The following is a 23413-nucleotide window of genomic DNA, read 5'->3' on the forward strand; positions in this document are numbered from 1 at the left end:
CTAGGACACTGCCACACCCAGCAAGGATATGAGATTATAATTACTTATGCTCGGCCTGATGCCTGGGGACCAGAAGACAGGAAGAGGCATCCCACCTGCCACCAAACCACAGCAGAAGCTTCTAGAAAAAATGGGGACCAACTGAAATACAGGAGTGATGCTCTCTGGAAACAGGTGGCCAGTGGCCGGAATGAGGTTTGGGAGAGTATAAGGAGCACGGACCCAGGAAGCTTTCACTGGCCCAAAGGTCGTCATGCACTTCAAAAGAGAGGGGCTGTGACTTGCATCCCAGGGTCTGTTGCCTAGGGACTAACAACTTGAATGAACAGTGTTTTGCATAGGCCACGGAAATGTTACGTGAGTGGGTGAGCTGATGTCTGGGGAGGGGTTAGAGACTCCTGCCAGCTCTGCAAAATCTCAGGAGACCCAGCATCTCCCTACCCCATGCTGCCCCCTACACCCGCTGCCTGATGCAAAAGGACACCACCGGACAAGCTTCCTCAAGGCAGCCAGCCTTTCTTCCACACTGATAGGAAGATGAGAAAATTAATGGGGGTAATATGAGCTCATTTCAATAATAATGAGCTTATGCACATGCCAGGTTTTGATCTTTTCTGATGCGTGGATTCCTGGCAGGAATCATGGTCCTATGTAGGTAATTGAAAGAACTGAAAATAGACTTTTAAAAATCCTCAAACAACAACAACAACAACAATAATAATATTCATTAAACCACTGCAACCAAACTTTAAAAGAACAATGAAAGAAAAAGATTTAAATACCATTCTCTTTGGAAGGAAGTGGGGACTACTGGGCAGACATAAATCCCTTCCCTTCTTTTAAATGTTGTTTTTAACAGCTTCAAGTAATGAATTGCACACGGTTAAAAATAGATCCGGGGTACTGGCTAATGGGGCCGTGTGAATCATTCAGTATAGAGAACCATCAATATTTTTTTTGAGCTGTCATAAATCCATTTACTGATTTTTGACAATTCAAAAGGTATTTCTGACTGCTTGATCCACTTCTTAGTGAATTAGGAAATGACAGAAAAACAAAAAGAAATTTATCGATTTAGATTATAAACAGCCTAGCTTTATGTTTTCCGCTCTGTGCTGAAGGAAACAGGATGCTGAGGTTTGGAAATGCTCCCTTGTGTCCAGCCTTCCCTCTTCTCCTCTCTTCCTTCCTTCCACAGAAGAAGGGTAAAGTCTCTGAAATTCATTCATAGATTAGATGGTACAGCCCACGCTACTTGTCTATCGTGGGAATTCGGGGGTGGGGGTTTACAGGGAACAATACATGGAGCTGCTCTTTGCAGACCTGATTTCTACACACAAAGACCTGGGTGCCAACGACATGATGCTGATCCTCCCTGCCCATCCCCGTATCTGTTTGATCCAACTCTGCTGTAGGACTGTGCTTTGTAAAATCTGGAATGACTACGGGGTAACAATATTCTTGAAGGAGGGAAAAAGGTGTTGATTCACGAGATCAGACAGGACGACAAGCAGGTTAGACAGACAGACACAGACAAAAGGCAACAACAGCAGAAGGCCAAAAAGTCACAGTAACTGCCATTTAATGTGTCGCAGGTGAGTCACAGACATCCCAAAGCCATTTCCCCGGTTTGGGGACGGTCCCTTGCCACACTGTTAGTGTGGTGATTTGGAGACAGTCCCTTGCCACACTATTAGTGTGGTGATTTTAGTATCCTCTAACTCAATAAAAGGAGCATAGGGGAAGTAGATCATGGTAAAGCAATACCGATTCTCTTTAGGCATCTTTTTTTTTTTTTTTTGAATGAGTTAAATATGGGGAAGTTACAAGTCACCATATCTGTTTGGTTTTTGGTTTATTTTTTTAAGGTGAATTTTCTTTCCCTCCCCAACTTATGGATGAAAAATGAGAGGAGAGTTCACACTCTGATACTGTCTCCTTCCCATGCCTCTGTTATAGGCATTACACCGAAAGTTGGACCCCAAAAGTAATGAAACTTGACTTTCGTGATTGTCTACAGTGACTATATAGCACTGTTTTTTAAGGTGTAGTTTAAAATTTTGCTAGTGGGTACATCAACCCCATTTTGTTGTCACTGTTGTTGTTGTTGTTTTAATGCACAATTAACAGTGATGTTTTGGGGGAAATGAAGTGAAGGAAGAGGATTCTAAAACTTACCACACAAGTCTGGCCTCTTGATACATCCAGAATTTGCTGTGCTGCTTGCAAGCCCGTTAAAGGCTGCTAAGCCATCGGCGCTGTAGGCCCTGAGGACCGACAACATGCTCATGGGTTTCTCCAGCCCCGGGGGACCCCGCTCCGGCTTTGGCAGCCCCGCTGAGGGGTCCTGGGCAGGAAGGAGGCCTGGGTTGTGCCACTGTTCCTCTGACGGTTGGGCTAAAGGTGAGACCAGTCCCTGGATGGGCTGGGAGGCGCCTGGGGGCAGCAGGTTGTCACTGCCCTCGTTGCTGCCATCCTTGCCGAGAGCAGAGAGTGGCTTGCTCATCATTTCTGGTTCGGTGTCAATCTCCTCGTCCTCATTGTTTTCTCCCTTGGAGGAGTCCATGTCCTCGGAGGAGGCAATATCTGAGAGATCATCAGCAGGGTTTTTGTTTGCGGTTTCCGGGATCAGAGGAGGGGCGTCCTCTTCCAGGTGGGTTTTCCCATCAGGATTCTTGTTGGAGCAGGAGCCAGGGCCCCCTGAGCCAACCATAGTGGGGTAAACACCAAACTGTTTGTAGAAGTCAGATGGAAAGGTACAAAAGGCAGGGTCCATGTGACTAGGCCACTGGCCACTCTTCTGGTCCCCTAGAGTCTCTTTTGCTGGTCCTTGGGCCATCTTCTCAGGAGCAGAGTCTAGAGCACCGACAGCACTAGACAGGGCCATCTCTTTGTTCGACTGTATGGAGGGCAAGACAGAGACCTTGCTGGCCTCCCGTGCCTGCTCTTTGCAGTTGACCGTCACCCCTGTGGGGTGATCTTTGCGCTTTGCTTTGCCCAGGTGGTTGGCCTGGAGGTGAAGGGCCATAAGCTCCATGGAGGATGTGGTAAAAGCACAAAACAAGCAGCCGTGCCACGCAATGCTGTCTTGCATGGTCACGGAGGAGCCAGGGAGCGTGGTGGCATCTGGCCGCACAGATAAGTCCAGAGGCTCATACTGAGATTTCTCAGACTTCCTCTGGGAGGGCTTCCCGCTGGCTCTGTCCTCTCCACCATCCGTGGCATGGGCTTTCATGGGATGGACATCAGATAGGACTTTCTCTTTTGTGTCTTTCTTCTTCAGAGAGCCGAGGACGAAACTGTCCATGAAAGCCTGCAGGGACCCTTGGAAGTTTACACCATTGCTCACGATGCTTTGATAAGCCCTTCCAATCTCTGAGAAGTGGGCGCTTTTGGAAGGAAGGTCGGAGCCTTTTAGGGCATCCGAAGACAGCTCCGAGGACATGCCAGTGGCCTGCCCTGCATGATCTCCGGAGGAGAGCATGCCCGATGTCCACTGCTGAGAGGCAGGACCACCTCGGAAGTCGATTCCGGGGAGACCCTTCAAAGCCCCCCGCAGGATGTCTGGCCTGATAAACAACGGCGCTTTGCTGGGGGTCTCATCTTTGTGCTCTTGGTTCGGGGGCTGTCCTGACAGTGGCCCGGCTCCGTTCTGTCGCTCCCGATGGTGTCGCTCCAGGTGATACTTCAGGGATGCTGACTGCGTGCCAGCGTAGTCACAGTGAGGACACTTGTAGGGTTTCTCACCTGCAAGATAGCGATGGAAGAGAAAAGCAAGTGTTTATCTCATCTTTGGTGTGCAGAACAAGGCTAGGAGGATCAACATTTGTTCCTTGAGACAAAGCAGCCCAAACTAATAATTAGCCAGAGAACGACTGTTTTTTAATAGAAGAATAATTTGTGCTCTTAAGCTTTTTTAATGATTTTGTACCATTGGGGACTATTGAGGGATGACACACTATCTACACACAATTAGCTATCTTTTTCTTTATCTAACATGTGAGAACGACTGTAGATTTAAAGGCTATGATTATGAAAATTAAGCATAATAATTTCGACCACAGTGATCATTAAAAGTAGAAGTTTAAAGAGACGGAGTATGCAACAAATGAGTGGCTTCGAATATTTTGTGTATCCAAGAGCGCTAGAATTTGTTTAAATTATACACATGGAAACCATTTTTAAACCTAAAAATTCTATGGCACTGTTACGCAAGACTGAAATGAATGATTTAAGCCTTGCTCCACAGTAAATCATGGATATAATTAGCAAATGGCATTCCGCACAAGCAATTCATCATTATTTGGAGGGCACCATTCCAGACGGGCTCTGATATCTGCAGACCTACTGCATTGTCTCTAAATAAAGAACTATAAATACCGATTCTATAAAATATTAATATCATTACAGTGCACTGTGATGGCGGGATGTAAAGACATATTGTTAAGATGAAAAGCAGCCGATAAAACTTAAGAGAAAAAGGAGTAATAAAAGGCACCAAGTATATTTAGTTTCTCGATTTGAAATTAACATTATCTACTGGTCTTTGTCGAGCCCAGAATTTGTACTAATGGCAGCGCTGACGCTGAGGTAGTAAGCTGTGTAATTTACCTGTAATGGGCGCTTGCTGAAGAACAAAAATAGCCTTAAAGTGTGTTTTGGAACATATAAGATTATTTTCACGAATTAAATATTTATTTGAATCCAACACCCAACTTCCATTGTTCTTTGTGTGATGACGAGAGAGCCCTTAACAGACAGCTTACATGGAGGGCAGAGGAGGATGTACTCAAATGTGGATTTAAACACATCCCAAGAACTTGCAGGCTAGGCTGGCTCTTTTCTAGACTCTGCCCCCAGAAAGCTCTGGGGAAGAGAGGAGTGGGAATCATAGCTTTTAGCTTAGAGTTCTCTGTAAAAATCTACAATAATTTCTCCTAGGAAGCCCCCGACCTGACCCACCGCACACAAACGTGCCCATATTGCCACCTTGTCCTGTGTGCTATTGTCAAACATCTAGGAAGCCAGACAATCGCTCGTGGGGGAGGGAGCTCTGATATTTCACTGCCTTTAATCTTGGGAGTATCGGGCAGAGACTCCCAGTTCTCATAGCAGAGGGTGTTCTGGGGTACTAACAGCCCAGGTGCTGAACAGGAGACACCATGTGCACTGTGTGCTTGAGCTAAGGGACACTCCACCTGCCGCATTCCGATGAGGGCACCAAGAGCTCTTAATGCATACCACGAGCAGCTGGGGCCTCCCTGGCTACTTCTGTGCCCTTGGGGTCTACTTTCTCCACAGCTGTCTCGGCTACATCAAAACTGTAAGCATGGGGCTGGAGATACAGCTCAGCAGTTAAGGAGCCCTGGCTGTTCTCTCAGAGGGCCTGGGTTAAGTTCCCAACATCCACACAGTGGCTCACAGTCATCTGTAACTCTAGTTCCAGATGATCCAGGGCTCTCTTCTGGCCTCTTTGGGCACTGCATGCACATGGCGCACGGACATACATGCAGACAGACACTCATATAGGCAAAATAAAAATAAATCTTAAAAACAAACTGTAGACAGAAAGAGGCAGACTTTACATCCATAAGGACCATTTCCCTACTATGAGATTCAGGCACCCTAAGGCACTGCTGATGGGCAGGGAGCCGTTGGCACCTGATCAGCGGATGACCCAGCTGACCCTGTCTTCTGAGCCTAGTGGCTAGGTCCAGTGAGGGGACTGGCATGGAACACACAACTGGAATCCGGGATCCTGACTGACAGGTCAGTGAAGCCTGGGTAGGAGGGTGCAGCAAGGAGACAGCCACAGAGCTGAGAAGAGCAGGCACTTGAGATGCTCAAGCTGCTCTTCATAAAAGCACCTGGAAGTGGTTGTGTGCATCTGACAGGGGTTCTATAGGCAAAGCATGGTGGGACGATGCAGCTTTGACTCAGGCCTGAGGTGGGCAGGGTAGGACCACGGGGATGTACAGAGGATGTGTGTTTATACTTCCAAGGGCTGTGTGTTTGAACTGTATGCTGGGATGTTGGTTCTCGGTCCACCCTGTGCAAGACAAACAGCAGGGAGTCAAAGAAGGCACCAGTGCCGGGTCCCGAGGCCTGGGATGGGGACCAGAGGCTGGCATTTGCACAAAGCATCACTTGTATGTAATTCTGACGTGTATACTCACTATAAGGACTCTGCTAAAACCAACATGGGGCTTCCTGGGGTGCTTTAACAGGAGCTGATATCTGTCTCTCTCACCCTGTTCTGAACTAAGAAGCCTAAAAATATCAGCAAGGTTCTTGGTCTTTTCCAAATCCCTTAGGAGCCTGCAGCATCTGCATGGGGATCATGGTATAAGTCCCTGAGAAACATCCCCGAGGTGAGAGCTGTGACATGACGAGCTCTACACGGACGACAAGCTAGACCCGTGAGGTATTTGGAGAGGCTGAAGTGGAGACTGGACGCCCCATGCCTTTCTGTGCTCCACTGGACATGGGGTCCTGTCTTGGGATATTTGCATTCTCAGCCTGTAATGTGAGATTTTAGAGATTCACATGAGGCCTCGTCATCATTCTCAACTCACAATAAGCATCACACTAATCCCCCCAAAGAGGCCAGAGACCTATCCACACACCTATCCAGAAATGTGCATATGTGAATGAATGAATGAATGAATGAATGAATGAATGAATGAATGCACGAAGGAGCACCTACAACTTCGGAGCACACTTGCTGACCCTGGGAACTGAAGGGCTTCCTCCCAGATTTTATTTTTCTTTTCTTTTAGATCTACTTTTATTCTCTCTCTCTCTCTCTCTCTCTCTCTCTCTCTCTCTCTCTCTCTCTCTCTCTCTCTGTGTGTGTGTGTGTGTGTGTGTATATGTGTGAGAGGCAGAGAGGGGGGGTGGGGGGTTTACAGGCAGTTTTAAGCTGCCATGGGAGTGGTGGGAACCGAGAACTTGGGACCTCTGACACTGCAGCAAGCACTCTTAGCCACTTAGCCATCTCTCTAGCCCCTTCCTCTGGGATTTTCAGGGGCTGTTTTGGCTATACAGGTTCAGGAAGCCCTCCCTCCACCCTTGCCCTCTGTGGTGCTGTCTCTTTCCACTCTGTGCATCGCTATGATCTGACTGGGTCCTGAAGGGTTTGTGCTTGGGCAGCCACTTCCTGAAAGTACTCCAGAGTGAGGAAGGGGTAAACCTTCGAGACAAAAAGCCTCTCGGTTTAAGGTTTTTCATAGTTTTTAAGTGGTTTGAAAAACCTTATCCCCTAACCCTCTGATGTGCTGATTTCTTTTCTGCTTCCTGGACTTCCGGAGAGGGGCGCAACCTGAAGGGTGATGTTCTGGCCAGGCAGACCTGGGAGATGGCAGTGATGTGTCATGAGGAGAGCTTTATGTCCCACTGGGAGCATCCCAGCTGTTTCCCATGCATTCTTTCCCCAAAGGATGCATTTGGGCGTGCTCAGGAGGCAAACTTTGCACAACATTGGCCTGGATGGAGCCGGGTAAGACATGATAAGGAAATCGTATCAGCAAGTTTAGCAGCTTGGAGGAATGGTCGAGGTCCCTCCTCTGTTTGGCCAGCAAGCAAATGCTGAGTCCACCTGTACTGAACAGTTTCATGGTCAAAGCCCCTGCATCTGGACACATTCTTCCAGGCTAGCACTCTGGGCTGACCATGACAAGTCCCACGCTGCAGACATGGACAGAATTCTGCAAGAAGCCAGGTAGTGAGTTCACCCAGTTGCTCCCAACTGAGGTCTGGCTCGGTCGGAGACTTGGACAGTCATTCCCTTTGCAGCTGGGTGGCACAGGTAACCTCGGACCCTGTCAGCAGCTTTGTCTACTTGAATGATTGGCCACTTAAGCCACAAAATGAGTCTCACTCTCCTGGGGGAATCCCTCAGACTGCCCCAGGCTTTGCCAGGAGTTGTGAGTCCTCCAGTCACCTCCATGATCAGTCCTGGCATCTGCTTGCTGGAGCAGCCAAAAACTCGTACAAATCACCAGCACACGAAACAGTGCAGAGGGGGGAATGAAGGCTTCCACTCAGCTTTAACTCTGAGAGAGCCCGAATCTCCGATCGTCTAAGAGAATTCTCCTATCCAAATGCCCACATACCTACCTTCATTTATATACTACCATCTCACTTTAGAACTTCAGACACTCAGAGGGCAATGGTACCCTGGCTTGAAGAATGGGTCTAGTACAGGAAGCTAGTTAAAAACCTGTGCCTTAGTACAAGGATGTCCAAGATTACACTGTCCACACACTGGAGGAAGAAGGTAAGAGCATTAATGATCCTCTCACAATATTTTTAAAGGAATACAATGTAGGCCATACAGTGTATTTCTAGAAAAGAGTTCGGCTAGAAAAGACATAATATATTAAAAAGAAAAAGTTAATCGGTTCGTCATTTTGGTGGACTAATGAATATATTGGAAACATCGTAGAGTTAAGTTGACTTCTCACCAGTGTGTAGCATGAAATATATATTCAATTTTGGAATCTCATTGATTCCTAATCATTAGACTGTAAGCTTTTAGAAATATACGACCAGGTGATGGACTAACCACTTCTTTGTACCTATTTCTCCATAGTCGTATTTAATTCTTTTATACAAGTTCTCTCTGTGTAGCCCACGTTGGCCTTGAACTCATGATATTCCTGCCTCAGCCCCTGAGTGCTAGAATGACAGGTGTACACTACTAAGCCCAGAATAATACACACACACACACATACATACAGAATAAAAATATACCCAGATACTTTCACTTTTCTCAACTACTTTGCACCTGGGAGTTCCATAAGAACTTGAGCTATTTTGAAACTATTCAGGGTAAGCTTCTAATAATAACTCTCCAAAATAATAAACACATATATACATATACACACATATATACATATACACATACATACATACACATATACACACGTATACACACATACATACATATATACATACACATATACATGCATACATACATGCATACACACACATATTCATGGCCCTCTCTTTGGAAACACCTCTATTATTTTTTTAAGAAGTGATTTGTATGCCTGACTTTTTTTTTTTTTGGCTAATTTCTAAAAGTGTTTCCACTTTGAAATTGAGTAACTAAATATTCTCCAGCATTGCGACCTCTTTTGGATATTTATTTAGTCTTCTTACGTGTCTTTACTTAGTTAATACCGGGAGAGATAAATACGGTGTTGCCTTTGCAGCGAAGCTTCAGTACATTAATATAAATTGTACACTAATTCCCCCAAAGCATATATACGTTGTAAACCTGAAGACTTTTCACACAGCTGCTTATTGCTAAACACTGCCTTGTCCAGAAGGGGACAATCTGTGTCTCTAATTGCTGTCACTGAAGCCGAGATTCATTATGTGACTTTCCCATTAAAATGTGAGCATTAATTTGTATAATGAAATATCACCCACTGCAGTGTTCATTAGCCATGCCCTACTGTATACGCCACATTGTTAGCTACCTAGAAACTGTAGTTAATTTCACTAATGGATATTTCCCTACTTAGTGTTTGCTAGAAAATTTATACTGTAACATTACCTCTTAAACTTTTAAGGAAATTTAAATTCAATCAATTATTTTCCACAAAAGTTTGGGATGTCATTAAAGGCAGGAAGAGCAGCCATGAGGGACGACAGAGGAACAAAATGGGCTTTTAGTTTGTCTTTGAGATAGGAAAGCTGCACTTTAGATGCAAACAAAAAGAAAAAAAAAGAGGGGGCTATCTCCTTTTGGAGACAATGTTCCTCTCTCCTGTCGGCTCAGATGACGGTTCTGGGATGAAGGATGACAGCAGACACTTTCCTGTTGGAGGAGGGGACAGAAAGAGCAGCCCCATCTAACCCAACTTGTTCTGGGACAGGTGTTCCTGGAACTTTCTCTGTGTGTAGTGTGTCACAGCAGCTAGCTAGCTCATGCAGCCGAAGGCAATGAAAGCCACCTAGCAGGCGGCACTCAGGATGCCACTTAGACAGCAGCTTCCATAGTACTGTCCTGGGAGGAGATAGCATATCTACTGGCAGTTACCTTGTCCTGCAACTTCTTCCACGGATTTGAGCCTCCAAAGAGTCTATGGTGGCCATTCCCCAGCCTCATACTTCCCTGTGCTTATTGCGCTGGTGGAGAAACTGAAGCACAGCACAAGGGGTCAAGGAGCCCTGGCATGGTTCCAGTCTGAGCCAGGAGCAGCAGAGAGGCTGGATGTCTCGCACTTCCCTGTTAGGTTACTTAGGGGTGGCAGCCACACCACACATGTGCCTATAAGCCACTTCCTGCTCTCCTGCAGGTGGTGGTATAGACAGGCTCTGTCAAAGAAAGGTCACGGTAACTCCCTAAAGCGAGCATGCAATTCAAGCAACGAGCAATATCAGTACAGAGCACTGAGCAAAGGGACAGTTTTAGAATAAGACAGTTCAGGAAAATAGGCCACTTTAGCCTGGTAGCTACAGGTTGAGAGCATCAAGTCCCTGACCCTCAGTTTCCTTTCCTGCAACAGGGTACTAGGAAGAATCCTGGCCACCAACTTGCTAAGAGACGCAGTAGCAAAGTTGTGTGCAGAGCTAAGCACCAGGTCCTACATAGAGGCTCAGGGAGTGTATCAGCTAGTGGCCGTCCTGCGGCACAGACAGCCCAGCAGTCCAGCAAGGTGACCCCCAGATGGCTCTCCTATCCCTGTGGACCTAGCACCCTTTGAGGATCACAAAGGAGAGCTCTCTTACTATCCTCGAAGGTTCTGTGTGAAAGGGAAGCCTCACGCCTCACGACAAAGGATGCTGTCAAGGACAAGGGTGGGGCCTCCGGGTACCCCAGTCAGCCAATCTCAGTTGCTATGTCACGGAAGCAGCACCAAGGAAGGCAGCCATGCTGGCAGGTGTGACCCAGAGACTCCGGCCTAGGCCACCTGACCACAGCTGAGCCCCCTGCAGATGCACCCCAGGTTTCCTCGTGCCCATGCACCCCCGTGAAAAGGTCCCTACTCGGGGATGAGAACCAGTGTGCAAAGCACATCCCCACCAGATTAATAAACCGCCCACATAATTTGAGAGGGGAAAGAAACTAATGAGATTTATTTTTAATTAGTTGCTGAACTTTAGGGCCTCCAAGTTTTTGCCAGTGAGGCTGTTGATTACGTTTCTCTGCAATGGTCGGTGCTGCAGCCACAGCTCTTTGGTCTGGATCCACATATAGATAAGTCAGGATAGTGAAGCCAACTTGTTGGTCCATGGCCCACAAAGCATGGGATGATACACTGATCGCCCGTTGGGGTGGGGGAGCATCAGTGGCAAACACAGACCTCCAGGAACCATCAGCACCTGCCTGCCTCCAGCACAAGAAATGGATGTATGTGACCCTTCTGAATATCCCTCTAGAACCCCACTGCCCAAGGTGGTGTCAGGCAAGGAGGCATAGAAAAGAAGGAATGGAATCTGTGTGTACTTGGGACACGTCAGACTCTGCGATGACAGAAGCCAGTTTCCTACTGGTCTCACATACGATGCTGTACCCTTAATGATGGGGATGCATCATGGCAGGTGCATCACCAGTCAGCTTCACCCCCGTGAAAATATCACATGGCAGAGTGGACTTACACGGACCCAGACGGCAGTAGGTCTGTCCCTCCACGAAATCAAGAGACACGGGAAACACAAGATATGCAGGACTGCTGTCTGTAATGGCTGTGGCTCAAGGGTAGCGCAGTAGAACACCTGCCTGGCATACATGAGGCCCTAAGTTCAGTCGCCACTACTGAAGGGAAACAAAGCCAATGACAGTCCTTTAGAGTTCCAGCATGACTTCTTGTGCTCCTGGCGGGTGGTGTAGTGGGTCAGTTTACACGTCTACTGTCATACAAATAAAACATGTGCTTGAAGTTGCCATTTTACTAGGTGATGGGAGTTTCCAGCTCCATTATAATCTTCATTCCTTAGACAGAGTGCCACTGTATAACCCATGCTGGCCTTGAAGCTGGCTCACCCCAGACTCATGACATTGCCTCAGCCTTGCCATAACCACCCATCACCTTACAGTCTGGCCCAACAGAGAGTCACTGGGCAGTGTAGACTATACAGCCACTATAGACACCGTCTCTTTCCCCGAGAACTCTGATTCATGCTCCATTCAGCCTGTGCAGACTGGATCTGAATTCAAATCATAGCCCTTGATCAACAGAAGGGAAATCATCCAGACATAGGTGATCAGGTCATCGAGTCCCAACCAGCCCAGAGTAGAATCTCCCAGAGCGGGAAGTGCCCTGATTCCCTCTCCTCCAGTTTGGGCGGCAAGCATGCTGCCTCAACAGGAGCCAGACTGGGGGTGGAGGGGACAATCTCTGGGAATCACTGAGTGAAGCTAGGGACTCCAGAGGTCCCGAAGGTACCTCCCATCACCCCAACCCCCACCCATCTGTCAGAAGCTGGGGTTGGGGGAGGGCGACAGAAAAGTCCTAGCTACCTGCAGGCTCTCCTCAGCCCCCAGATGTTCAGAGCCGTCTGAACGCTGCTTCTACTCAGCGCCTCTCTAATAAACAGGTGTTGGGAGAAGAAGAGCAGTAATTAAGTTAATGCAGTGGAGAAAAGAAAGGAAAATGGTTTTTATCAGTCGATGTCACACCATCAAGACTTCTAATAAAGATGGAGTGGGATAGAGAAATACAGAGAATGGTCCCTCCTAGAGCCAAACCAATTAAATCGTATTCATTACACGTTGCATTTTTAAATGCCCTCATATGCGTCCCTTACCGGACTTTCAGAGGTGGCACTTGGAAGTGTGGGCTCTTCTTTTCATGGCCTGCTGTCCTCCAGCCGTGCCATTTAGAAACACGGACACCCAAGGGGCGAAGTAGAGGGCAATTCCCCCCAGCTCGGCCGCGTAAGCCCCACATGAAATCATGTATTAGCAAATAACTCGGTTTTGATTGTTTTAATTGTGTGTGTCATCTAGGCTTTCAGGCTGCGGCGATGGGTGTTTACCTCCACGATTTCTAACATGTAACACTCTCTGCTCGATGCGGACATACGAGTGTAAGCGCTTTTCAACTTCTTTGTTCTTAGATAAAAAGAAAATTGATCTTTATCTGGTTTCCATTCTGCTTTTTAAAACCCAGCAAATGCTGCTTCTGGGGGCAGGGCGGTGGAAATGTGATGTTTCTATGGCTTCTTTCATTTTCTCCCTATGGAGGAAGTTTCTGGAATGCTGCTGCTCCTGGCCCTGTCTTGCTTCTTGGTGTCACAAACTTTGGAAGTCTACGATATAGAAGTTGTAGGAAAGAAACAAATATGTCTCAAAGTTTAAAACCTTAGGAAGCAGCATCTACCTGCTGCCGTGCGGTTCACCAGACTTGCAGACGTCTCCTCTCCCGGCAGTAGGGTGGGTGTGGACCCCACTCTCATCTCCATGTTGGGAGGCACCAGGAACTTTTACTGACCCTATCCCCAGGGCTGTATGTTCAAGTGAGCTAAAATCAGTTCCAATATACCTCTGGTCTAGTGTCCACTCCCCCGTGCACAGTCAGCAGTGGTGCCTCACAGATTGCTTTCATGTCCCGAACATTTCAATGCCCTTTAACTCATTATTTAAGTGCTGTCCTCTGACCTCGGGAGGAAGACGAATATGCCGACATTGATATAACCTGAGAAAGTCAGGTGTCTGCGCAGACGACAATGACGACTCCCCGGGAGTCTGGCTACTTCCCCTCACGCACTCACGGCTTCCTTCATTTGGAAACTTGTTTCCTGAGAGCGAGGCTCTGTTGTCCTCCTTGAGACACAGCTGGACAGACAGACATAAGCCTCTGCTCTCATAAAACTCATACTATAGTCAAGGGGAGAAAGAATTACAAAATGCAAATGCTTGAGTGTGCCAGATGGGGCGTGAGCTGTGAGAGAAGTGAATCAGGAAAATGAAGGGAAGTTGAGCAAGAAGCGAGAGATGCTCCGAGGTCCTCTCCTCTCAGGGAAGGCTGGCCCCAGGAATGCAGCACTTGTAGCCATGCTGAGGTGTCTCACGGTTCCTCATGTCTAGACAGTAAATGGCATTTCCTATCGGCCTGGCTCTTCCATGCCACCTTATACAGAGCAGGGCTAACAAGAGCAGGGTCACTTTCCAACTCCAGCATTTGTTCTGCCATTCAGCCTCACAAGCAAATTCAGTTTGTCCCTCTAACTGGGGAGCTGGTGCAGCCAGTAAAGGCACTTGCTGCTAAGCCTGAGGACCTGAGTTCAATCCCTGGGAGGCACATGACAGCAGAGAACCCACTCCAGCAAGTTGTCCTCTGATTTCCTTCCACGTGCATGCTGTGGTGTGTGCAAACGCATCCACATGCAAATAGATAAATGAATGTATAGAGAACAATTTCAGCTACCCCACCACCACCACCACCAATGTGTAAGGAACTCTCTCGGGAACAGGCTTACAGGAATAACAATGATAAAGGTGGATCAAACGATGACCCTCACAAGTCTGAGGCTCTGCTCGGCTGGAAACAATGCCCATTGTAAGGAACAATGGAGCAAAATCCGGCTTTTCACAACATGTTACATTCATGCCAAAAATCAGGCAGGGGGTGTGAAGTATCTTCAATAGGGAGAGTGAGAGGAAGGCTCATGTTTGAGGTAAGCCCTGGGTGACTATCTGGAAGGGGAACATCTGAGGTGGAGGCATGGCCATGAGAAGGCCCTACAGCAGGAACAGGCATTCTGCACTGCAGGGATAGGGGGAAGACAAAGGGTGCATGATACTGAGGATGGGGTCAGGAGTGGAGCAGGTTGAACTGCAGCAAAGCCCTTTGGGAGATCACTGCATAGTCTTAAAATGCCCCTCCATTCCGTTTTGGATGTGAATACAGCCTTGGGTGTTTGAACACTTGGTCCCCAGCTGACGGCTGCTGTTCAGGAAGGTGACAGAACCTTTGGGACATAGAGCTTAGCCGACAGTTATGGGAGTGGACCTGCTTCTGGCTGGAGATCTCTGCTTACTGCCAGAGGTGAGAGCAAGCTTTCCCCCCACCACAGACTGAGCTGTTCGCTATTGTCATCTTCCTTCCAGGAGGGGCTGTAGCCAAATCAAGTCTCTCCTCCTTTATATTTACTCTGCTTTGGCAGTGAGAAAAGTAACTAGCATGTGACTTTCAGTGACTCTGGAGAAACATGCTCCAAGGCTGGTGGGGCTGTGACTATGCTCATCACACCCGGACTACTACTGGTGAGGAAACAGTCACCTATCTCCAGGGTTCCTTGGGGTGTCAGAGTTTGGAGCACCAGGTAAGAAACCAATTGAGGGCGGTGAGTTCCTCATCTTTTTGATACGCACAAGCCTTGTATACACTGGTTGTTTCTGCCCATCTCTGAGCAGAGTTATTGATTCTGTGGGAAATAGAACACAATTATTTTTGAAAATAGATGGCATATTTGTCTATCTTCTGCAGCAGCTCATATTCCAATAGATAAAGTGTCAGGAGAAAAATCAAAGAAAATGGAGGTGTCCATGACTCAGATAGATTTTTTTATATATATTGGCAATACACAAGCAACTAGCAGGAAAGCTGAAAAGAATAGTTGCCGGGGAACAAGGCAGAGATCTAAAAGGATGGCCTCCCTGCAAGAGACTAGTGATCTAGACGAGAGGGGCCACTCTCTCTGTTTGGCTGAGAACGCCTCTAGCTTTCTCTTGAGGCAACACCGTGGTGAACTACCTAACCACCACATAAGCAGAATGACTCTACCTGTTAAGCCCCAAGGCTGGCCACAGGCCAGTCTGTGCAGTCATTTGAGGCCTTTTCTTAGAGTGATTGGTCTGTTTTGATTTTGCCGCTGACCTAAAAGCCATGGAGTCATCTGAACACGAACTGAACCTACCAGCCAGAAACAACCTCTCTTTCTTTACACTGCCTGATGACTGCAGCGAAAAGCCCGGGTGACACACAGCGCTGGTGATTCACACAGCTGTGGGCTCGGGGCTTCGTCTCTAGGTGCTACTCCCTGACATGTGGATACACCTAGATCTCTCTCACCTGTGTGTATCCTCAGGTGGACCTTAAGGTGATGGGAAGTCCGGAAAGTCTTCCCACAGTACGGGCAGTCCTTCATGGCCGAGCCCAGGTTCCTGTCTCGAAGCAGCGCCTGCTGCTGGACGCCCCCGGCGGCTCTCCCGGCCTCCTCGCCGATGTCTGCAGTGGATGAGAAACATTCTCACATCACTTCAGCACATGTCAGGAGTTGTTCACACCAAAACTGCTAACACCACACAAAGTTAAACATGTCAATACTACACCTGTCTATTTCATTCTTTGAATCTGACAGAATGCTGACAATTCATGTATTTTCTTGTTATTCTCTTAAATTATTTCATCTTTCCTATCATCATTTTAAGCAGCATATGGTACCTTTATATTGAACTGAATTAAACAAGAGAAGAAACAGCTGTGTCAGCAGCTGGTTTGATTTCTTCTTTTTGCTTAGTTCCTATTAAATATTTTTTTTCTAAAAGTTTAAAAATGTGGGCACTGGTGGAATTTGATTAATTCGTAATATAGGCTAGCTAGAAAGTTCACTCCAGGACCAAAAGCACACTTGCAGCTTTGCCAGTCATAAAGGGGGCCGGGACGTGTCTCAGCTGACTCCCCGAGACAGGCAGACACCCAGCTATTTTGGGACAGGAAAGAAAATTATCCCAAAGCGATCGCTGCTTCCTTGTGGAGTTGTACCCATCCCTGACTGGTGGAACTGCATGAAAGGAAGAAGAAAACGGATGGAGATGCAGTTCCACAATTAGCCCATGATAAACAGACAGTGCCACATTCGAAGCCATGTGCGGAAGCTCAGCTTCCCAACTCCCATAAACTCCGAGCACTGCATTGAAATCTCCACACCGTGACTTGAGAAGTCCCTCTGTCAAGTAGCAATACAAATTTTTCCATCTTGATGTTATTTGTTATGTAGCCCAAACCATTATAAAGGGAAACGAAATTTATATACGGCTGCCTTTTGCACAGAAATGATTGGACATAATAGTAAATACAGCTCAAACTACCTAGTAGTGTTTTGGGGTGTGTTATTGCAGTAGCCGGGGCCTGACATCTACAGAACGGGTCAGGCCTTAAGCATCTGTGCCTTTGAGGAGAGGAAACAAGAGAACCCTCTCTAGACTCACTTTCCCACAAGTCTCTGGCCTCCTCACAGAGCAGAGACTGAAGCCTCGCCTCCAATCCCAAGCCCCTGAGACTGGGGGTGTCCCGGCCAGGGTTTCCAGCCCACCGTCCAGGCCTTGTGGTAAATTCCACTATAAGAACAAGGGAACCTTCTGAGATAATGAGCAGATCTGTGAGTTCTGCTGAACTGAGAATAAATAAGATTTGTACCTTCCAAGCAATGGAAAATGCAAATTGCTTTTATTCTGCGGCATCCATTGCTGGTGTTCTCTGCTAATGGCCAAAAGGGACAGACTTATAGACCATGAACGAGATGAAGGCAAACACACTTAATTCTTATTTGGATGTTGGCTCCAGGCAACTGTGCAAGCGCCCTGGCGTGGAACATCCTTTCTGCATTTGGACCATATGTGAGCAGATCACCACCCCAGAAAAGTACATTGAAGGCCTCCTTCTAATCTGATCCTCCCCAACTCTCCTTGTCACTGTTGGAAGACCCGTTTGGAGGGTACAATTACTTAGAGAGTTTTTAATTCATAATTTTTACAAATGGGAGGATTAGGTTTATCCATATTCAGAACTCTTACCCAATGCCTGTCACCTCACTGAGCACCGGATTTATAGGCATTCCAGCAAACGTGAGAAGCACCCAGAGATGACTTATGGGTAAGGATGAAAAGCTCAGACAGTGTGGCTAAACTGGGCCCCACAGGTCCCACACAATGTCTCCCTGGGGGTCATTCACTAATTGCAAGTTGAGTGTCCCCAAGGCTTTCCTTTTGCTATGGTGGGAAAGCAGCCTGGGGTCTTGAGTATGCCAGGTAGCCACACCTCTAGCTGTTAAATTCTTCTTTTTTGTTTTGTTTAAGACATTTTTATTTTTTAATGATATTTATCTGTGTGCCTGTATATGGGCCTCTACACAAGAAGATCAGAAGAGGTCAAGGGATGCCCTGGATCTGGAGTTACGGGCAGCTGTGAGCTGCCTGACGTGGGTGCTGGGAACCAAACTCGGGTCCTCTACAAGAACAGTGTGTACTTTTAACTGCTGAGCCATCTCTCCGAACTTATGCTTTATTTTCCTCCTTCTTCCTTTCTCCTTCCTTCCTTCCTTCCTTCCTTCCTTCCTTCCTTCCTTCCTCCCTCCCTCCCTCCCTTCCTTATCCTTCCTTTTTTCTTTTGAGACAGCATCTTGTCATGTAGCTCAGTCTGGCCTTGAACTCATAATCCTTCTGCCCCAGCCTTCTGAATACTGGGAGGACTGCCCTGAACCACTGCATGAAGTCCATCCAGATTTGAAGAGCTCAAATGCCAGCTCCCTTAGCTCATCCCTGCACCCCTACCATCCTCATTCCATAACATCTATCCATCTCACATCACCCAGACTTACTTTTCCTAGGATCTTTGAGTCAGTTTAAGAAATGATGAGCCAGATTAAAACTCTGCCTGGTACCACCTGAGACAAGCCATGATGCCTTAGGTCTGGAGGCCAGCACCCGGAGTGCCCTGACTTAGGTCTGGAGGCCAGCACCCGGAGTGCCCTGACTTAGGTCTGGAGGCCAGCACCCGGAGTGTCCTGACTTAGGTCTGGAGGCCAGCACCCGGAGTGCCCTGACTTAGGTCTGGAGGCCAGCACCCGGAGTGTCCTGACTTAGGTCTGGAGGCCAGCACCGGAGTGTCCTGACTTAGGTCTGGAGGCCAGCACCCGGAGTGTCCTGACTTAGGTCTGGAGGCCAGCACCCGGAGTGTCCTGACTTAGGTCTGGAGGCCAGCACCCGGAGTGTCCTGACTTAGGTCTGGAGGCCAGCACCGGAGTGCCCTGACTTAGGTCTGGAGGCCAGCACCCGGAGTGCCCTGACTTAGGTCTGGAGGCCAACACCCGGAGTGCCCTGACTTAGGTCTGGAGGCCAGCACCGGAGTGCCCTGACTTAGGTCTGGAGGCCAGCACCCGGAGTGTCCTGACTTAGGTCTGGAGGCCAACACCCAGAGTGCCCTGACTTAGGTCTGGAAGCCAACAGCCACCTTTTAAAATTATAAGCAGGGCTTGAATACCAGGCTGAAGTCAGGCAGGTGCAGGCCTCTGAAGGCAAATTCCTTCAAGCTCTCTTTCCCACAATCCACCCTGGTAGCCTTTTCCTGCAAGGTGCCAGTGTGCAAGAGCAACATAATGGGTGTGGAATGGAAGCTCTGTTCGTGATGAGGAAGGGCATATTTGTTCTGGCGCTTTGGTGAGGACTTTCTTCAGACTATTCTAGGCAAACATGGGGAGAGGCGATACCCTGCTTTGGAAGGCTTTACAGAAGTTGTGATGACCTATGCCTGGCTATATGTCACTCTAAGTGATGGCCTGTATCTGTTTCCCTTTTATCTTTCTATCGTGGATATGTGTGGTCCAATAAAAGGAATAAATTTGTAAGATAAACAGCTTTCTTTGCAGATTTAAGAGTTTAATTTTCACTTTACGCAGAAACAGTTTTCTCCGGGAGGGCCAGCAGGCCTATGGCGTTTACTCTTAAACTAATCCTTCTGGAAAAACAAACTCCAGGCCACAATGAAGGGGAATGGTGGGTGGTCCCAGGAAGTGTCCACAGAGGCAGGAAGCCAAGCGCAAGGAAGTCTGGGAACGGTTCTGCAGTCTCTGCCCAATGCACACACATGGGACTTGGTGGACGAATCCAGTTCAAACTGGTCCTGGAATGGGTGCTAGTGAGCGTGCACACACTAATCTGCATTCAACCCCAAGAACCAAGAGTTTTGGAGGACATGAAGCTCCTGATGCCTGCTCTGCTCAGAGTAGAGGAGTGCTCACGGTGTCCCTCTTCCACACTGCTGGGCCACATCCAGCCCCTGTGCTGCTATACCCCACCGACACTGCATGAAGGACAGCCATGGTGTGGCTGCAGACCCCGAAAGCTGTCACTCCAGAGGCATGACAAAATTGCCTCTATGATCATCCGTCAGATGGTTAGGGAGCTATCAAATGGCTCAAAAGTTTTAAGAGATTTTTAAAATTACACTTGCATATTTGTTTTATAGTGTGTGTGTGTGTGTGTGTGTGTGTGTCTGTGTGTGTCCACAAGTGCACAGGCTTGGGGCAATTAGAGCGTAACATGCATGAATTATTATTAGTCTCTCCCTTCCACCCTGAGTAGCAAAACAAGGCTGTCAGCCTCTACAGCAGGCACCTTTGACACACTACGCCATCTCAATGGTCCTCAACCTTTATTTCCCTCTCCTTCAACATGCAGAATTTCTCTTCCCTCCTATAAAACACTTTCCACAAGTGGTCACGAGGACAGGTTTGAATTTGCCATCTGGCCTACTGTGATCCTCTGGCAAGGACAGACAGTCCTGTCTGCCCCCGGCATACTAGCATACCCCTGTCCAGGGTGTATTCTGATGACATCTGATCGAGAAACTGACCCTGTGAACTCTGTCTCATTTCTCAATGCTTCTGAAAAGCACAGGGCCGTCTTTTCCAAAGCAATGCCTTGCATAAATGCTGCTGCAGATAGCATTTCTGAGAAGCATGGGCTTGCTTCTGCCTCAGAATTTCAGAAACAAGTATGCGAAGCCACTGCTATAAACTGGAAGCTGCGCACACAAGAGAGAGAGTCATGTCATTTCAAGTTGTTTTAGGAGCATGCTTAGGAAAAGCCATCAAGTGACAGACATTCCTAATTTCATTTTCTCAGGGTCAAAAACTATGTCTCCTCCTTTCTTTTGCTTGTTCTAAGCCTCTGATGGTTGGGTGAGGTCAGCCACCGAGGGGACACAAGCTGCGAGGACAATGCTCCTGCACCTAGAGACCACAGGCCATCTTGCCATCCTTGCCAACAGAACCAGCCTGCAGTGCTGCAGATCCAAGGTGAATACTCAGGAAGGCAAGTCCTCCAACTTTAAATACAGGTGCGTCAAAGTCGAGAAGAGCTGTCTGAAACCATGCCCGAGGCTGGCTCTCTGATTGTACAGCACTCATCAATTTTCATTCACAGGCACCTTGTGCATGACACTCTTTAAATTTTTGACTTACAAAATGATTTGGAATGGTAAGGGTGATTTTCCCACAGGTTGTCCTAAAACACTAAGCTTCCTTGATACATTTGCCGGGGCAGCTCCTAGATGAGTTGGGGGTGGGGTCTTCTGGTTCTGTATGCTCAAAGTCTAGCTGTCTCTAGTTAAGTCCCTCATCCCTCTGTGGCCTCAGTTCTTACCTCATGTGGTGCTGCAAAGATGCTGGAGGGGCCCCAAGCACACCCCAGGCTATCTCTGCCCACTCCCTCAATTCATCCACCCTGGCCTCACCCTAGAACAAAATGAGATACTAGGGAGTACATCTCAACGATAAGGGGGAGACTGTGTAAAGGACAACATGTACTTCCTTCTGGTGTACTGTACTTCATGGACTATATTTCCCAACTTCCTTTGTGCTAGGTTGACACCAGGTGACTGGTTCTAGGCAATGAAGAAGAAACATAAAAACAGAACCGTGCCAAAGCACCCTAACTCCTTCTCTACCTCAGCACCTTCCTATGCAGGAGTTGAAATGATAGAATCACAATGTAGGACACCTGGCTGGCCTGGTATGAACGGGAAATAAACTTAGTGACATTAAGACACAGAGATGGTCTAGATTGACTATGGCTACATCTCGGAAGAGGGGCGGAAAGTGTATAAGAATGAGAGGACCAGGAAGTCTGCCGTGAGACTGTGTCTTCTAGATATGGCAGGGAAGACACTCCTCTGAGATCTTGATAATACGGCTGCCTAAACAAGAGCTGAATAATGATACTGCTTGTTGGGATGCCAACATGTGGAGGAAACTTCACGAGGTTCCACTCCTAGATGAAAAGACACAGGCAATTAAGAACTGCAGAGGGAGAATTAGTCTTTCCCAGGGATGAGCCCCTGAATGACTATCCAATACCAAGTGGTCAGTCCTAAAAGCATAAACATATAAGCAACATTAAACAGGCCCAGCAGGTTACATTTACACACACACACAAACACATACACACACAAACACATACACACACACAAATACATACACACACACACACACACACACACACTAGTTAAAGAAAGAAAGAGTACAAATTGGAAAGGGAACAGAACAGATGTGGGCATGGAAACATTTGGAGGGAAGAAAGAGAGGATTAGGAAAATGATGTAATTGTATTTTAATTAAATATAAAAAACTCAAGAGAAAGAGAGAATTGGCCAACCTCTTCTGGGTTTATACCAACTTCTGAAGTGATCCTATAAATCAAAGGATGGTGGGGGCGGGTCTTGTTGAATTGTGCCCGTATCATCAGTAAATACCAGGCTGCCTGACCCTTATACATCTCAGAATACATTTTAGAAAGATTGCTTAAAAATATGGTGATGATGACGTAGGTGATGAGGATGGGAACGACGTCCTCCCAGTTTCCCCAGCCAGCGCATGTGGGTGCAGGGTTTCCTGTGCACCCGAGAGTGTACTGCTTTATGTCACCACATGGCGTGGTACGGAAAATTCCATAGGCCTTCTGCTCTAACAGCCGCTACATTCCCAGAGATGACCTGTCAGCTGACTCTGAAAGCCTAAATGTGCACAGAGATCTCAACAACACAACTCTCAGTATTAATCAAGGGGGACAAACCTGTGCAGAGACCAAGAGGTGTGGGCATTCAGCTCAGCAGGTCCAGAGACAGCACATCCTTCTTAATGCCTTTGCCCAAACACACCAAGGCTTTCAGATCTTTTGGGGAGCAAAAAAAAAAAAAAAAAAAAAACCTTGGAGAAAGGTCCAAGGAATGCAGAGTTCCCCTTCAAAGCTTAACACTCTCCTTTATGCTGAACGCTTTAGAGACTTCACAGGCCCCAGAAAAGCGATGATCATGTGGGCTGGAGAGGCGGCTGGGCTGGTCAGAGCACTTACTGCTCTTGCAGAGTTCAGTTCCCAGCTCCCACAGCTGGCAGCTCATGCCCACCTGCAACCCCAGCTCTAGGGGATCAAATGCCTTCTTCAGGCCTACACACACACACACACACACACACACACACACGGCATACATTCACACACTATGATAAATATTATAATAAATATATAAAATAAATAGAAATAAATACTCCCACATACAAATAAAAAAATCAAATAAATAAATATTAAGCAATGATCATGGTAGCAAAGATTCTGAGGAAGTAAAGTGAGTCTTCTATTTCTGGAAAAAAAAATAATGTTTGCACACAAGTGGTAGCACAG

General features: G+C 47.4%; 1 protein-coding gene across 3 annotated transcripts in view; it reads right to left on the bottom strand.

The window, feature by feature from the left end:
- Znf536 (zinc finger protein 536) overlaps positions 1-23413 on the bottom strand; it is a 448809-nt gene that overhangs the window by 152140 nt on the left and 273256 nt on the right. For all 3 annotated transcript variants that reach the window (XM_057762914.1, XM_057762913.1, XM_057762915.1), the window contains exons 5-6: positions 16032-16187; positions 2179-3747 (exon numbers count right to left, since the gene is read on the bottom strand). In XM_057762914.1, coding sequence (XP_057618897.1) covers positions 2179-3747; positions 16032-16187 — 1725 coding nt within the window. The remainder of the gene's footprint in view (positions 1-2178; positions 3748-16031; positions 16188-23413) is intronic.

The sequence above is a fragment of the Chionomys nivalis genome, chromosome 2, assembly GCF_950005125.1.
Source record: "Chionomys nivalis chromosome 2, mChiNiv1.1, whole genome shotgun sequence".
Lineage (NCBI taxonomy): Eukaryota > Metazoa > Chordata > Mammalia > Rodentia > Cricetidae > Chionomys > Chionomys nivalis.